Source organism: Cyprinodon variegatus, unplaced genomic scaffold, assembly GCF_000732505.1.
Source record: "Cyprinodon variegatus isolate N-32 unplaced genomic scaffold, C_variegatus-1.0 Scaffold1415, whole genome shotgun sequence".
NCBI classification, from domain to species: domain Eukaryota; kingdom Metazoa; phylum Chordata; class Actinopteri; order Cyprinodontiformes; family Cyprinodontidae; genus Cyprinodon; species Cyprinodon variegatus.
Window position 1 is genome coordinate 98014 of NW_015151868.1, and position 2700 is coordinate 100713.

General features: G+C 42.5%; 1 protein-coding gene across 1 annotated transcript in view; it reads left to right on the forward strand.

Annotated features, from left to right (window-relative positions):
- The window catches only part of LOC107103291 (zinc finger MIZ domain-containing protein 2-like), an 80855-nt gene that overhangs the window by 63115 nt on the left and 15040 nt on the right, over positions 1-2700 (forward strand). The window contains exons 12-13 of the mRNA XM_015402942.1: positions 35-166; positions 255-360. Coding sequence (XP_015258428.1) covers positions 35-166; positions 255-360 — 238 coding nt within the window. The remainder of the gene's footprint in view (positions 1-34; positions 167-254; positions 361-2700) is intronic.

Consider the following 2700-nt stretch of genomic DNA (forward strand, 5'->3'; position numbering starts at 1 on the left):
TACTCTTCATCTTTTTCTTGCATTTCTGTTTCAGGTCAGCGTAAACGCGACTCCTCTGTCCATCGAGAGGGGTGACAACAAAACCTCCCACAAGCCTCTGTACCTGAAGCAGGTGTGTCAGCCCGGACGCAACACCGTGCAGATCACTGTGACGGCGTGCTGCTGTGTAAGTTTGGTAGACGTGATGCTGCGGTGGCGCTCAGATGTCGCTCAGGATCCCACGTTGATATCGTCTCCTGTCCCTTTGTCCCCAGTCCCACCTGTTTGTGCTGCAGCTCGTCCACCGGCCGTCTGTCAGGTCCGTTCTGCAGGGCCTGATGAAGAAGAGGCTGCTGCCGGCCGAGCACTGCATCACCAAGAGTGAGTTAACTTTCTTATTTATTCCAGAGGAAGTTTGTATCCAATAGAAACAACAAACAGAGACATGTAGGAGCAGTACGGAAGCGTATTGTATTCACAGAAGAAGAAACGAGAAACAATCTCATAATTACGAGATAAGATCTCCTAATTATGATAAAAGATCTCGTAATTACGAGATTCTATCTATGGATTTGGTTATGATTACTTGAGCCAGTAATGTAGCATCTCTCAGAAAACTGGTCTTCATGATGACTTCTTAAAAATATCTGCATCTGATCCACTGAACAGTTCTCAGGTCTGTCCTGATACGCGTTGGAGCTCTGCTCCTGTTTTCAACTTCATCAATAAAGTACCAGCCATAACCCTGGGATTATTACTGGGTTTAAGCTTGCAGCCGTATGACCATACGCGAAAATCCATTAACAGCTCCATTAATACAGATTCCGTAGGGTTTTAGTTTTTCATATGAGTCGCCATGCTGCATGAAGTTGGGACCCGGTCGTTTTAAACCATCCTGAAGCCTTAGCTGTACTCATTTTTTAGAAGGTACCAGCGGACAGTTGTTTAGGAAACCACCAAGCCAGCAAAAATGCATTTCAGATGCATTAATTTATAACCATAAAGCATCCCTTGCTGGTTTCATTTCTCCTGCAGAAACAGTGCAACTTCCATCAAGGCTTTTCGCTTTAATAATTCTGAGGACTTAATGTGCAATGCTGAAAACCTAATTCCATCCACATTGAGGAAACTCAGTATTTTCCAGTGTTGCAAACCTAAAAAGAAGTAAAAGCTGATTAAGTCCGACAAACCACTCATTGTTCATGTTTCATTTAGCGTAGCTCAGCAATGACTGTCCTTCCTGATTACCTAAATATGATAAACTGTCTCATAATTATGACATCTTATAATTATGATTATAATTATGAGATAAGATCCAGGGCGGTCAACTCTCACCCATTGGGTGCGAGACTCATGCATCTGAGTATCTCCACACGCTCACTCTCCAGATTCCCAATTTTTCACGCAGAAAAAAATGATGAACATTAAAACTCAAATATACAGTCCGAGTTTCAAACACAACCTTAGCGCTAACACATGATGGCATGCCAGGTTCATATCCAGTCCTTTTTTTTGCACCAGCCCACCTATTAACTGAGCTGAGAGCAGTGGAGGTGAGGGACCTGCACCAGATATTGAAAAAATAGCGGTATTTCTGAGCAGTTATTACAAGGTATCTCATTTTAATTTTATCTGGACTTGGTTAATTCACTTTGTAAATTAATGACGATTTTAAGTAATCTAGCACTTGACTAAATATGAATAAGATATACAGCATTTAGCTTAAATTATCACTCTGGAGACTGAAGTGTAGGATGAAATCAAAAGGTTTGTTTTCTCTCTTTAGTGTTTTTTTTACTGAGCTTTATATTTTAGTGTCATGTTCTTTTTAAGGGATCTGACCCACATTCAGGAAACCACTCAGAGAACCAGAGAAAAGGTTTAGCAGATTAATTGAAAGCATGATGAGTAGGATCCAGTGTTACTCAGAAAGCTGGTGAACCGGAACTGGAAGTTAGAAGGGAAGTTCATTGTTTAGTTCAGGCTGAGCGGGAAACTTGAGCGACGACTTGCAAAAACAGAGACTGAAACGGGACTCACATTTCCAGGGAAAAGGTGTCCTTCCCAGAATCCAGTCGGTGTGGGTTATTCCTGAACTTGGTTGACTCGTTGGAGGGCGGACAGGGTTTACTCAGGTTTGGTTGGTTCCTGAGGAGCGATGGAGCTGACTGCCACTTCAATTTGCTGAAGAACTTGAACGGTTCATGTGGAGATTTATCCCCTGCTCAGTTGAAGCTCAACTGATCCTTCCAGGGGGAGAAGGCCAAAACATCCAGTTTGCAGGGTGACTTCCTGCCGAGAGGCAAAGACAAAAACAACAAGGTTGGAGCTCAGGGAGAAAAAGACTCAGTTAGACTCTGCTAAACTCAGCTTGGCTAGAGTACCCAAAACTGGCAAACACTCTGGTGTCGAGGAAGTGGCAGTCAGCAGCTTAAGAGTCCTCAGATAATGAGGAAACCATCCACAGGTGTGTGGAAGGGCCAACGAGAACCGGTCGCCACCTGGTGGTGGAGGGAGAAAACACAAACAACACACAACCCACACAAACTGAATTCCTAACATTTAGTAGGGTCCATACTTCTTTACTTCAGTTCTCTGAAAATCACCAAAACATAGAAAATAATGTATATTGTGTGAAAAAGTTTCCACATAACTACAGATCACTTATTGTTACTCAGTAATATTTACTGTGCTATAAAAATTCAACATTTTACAACTTTG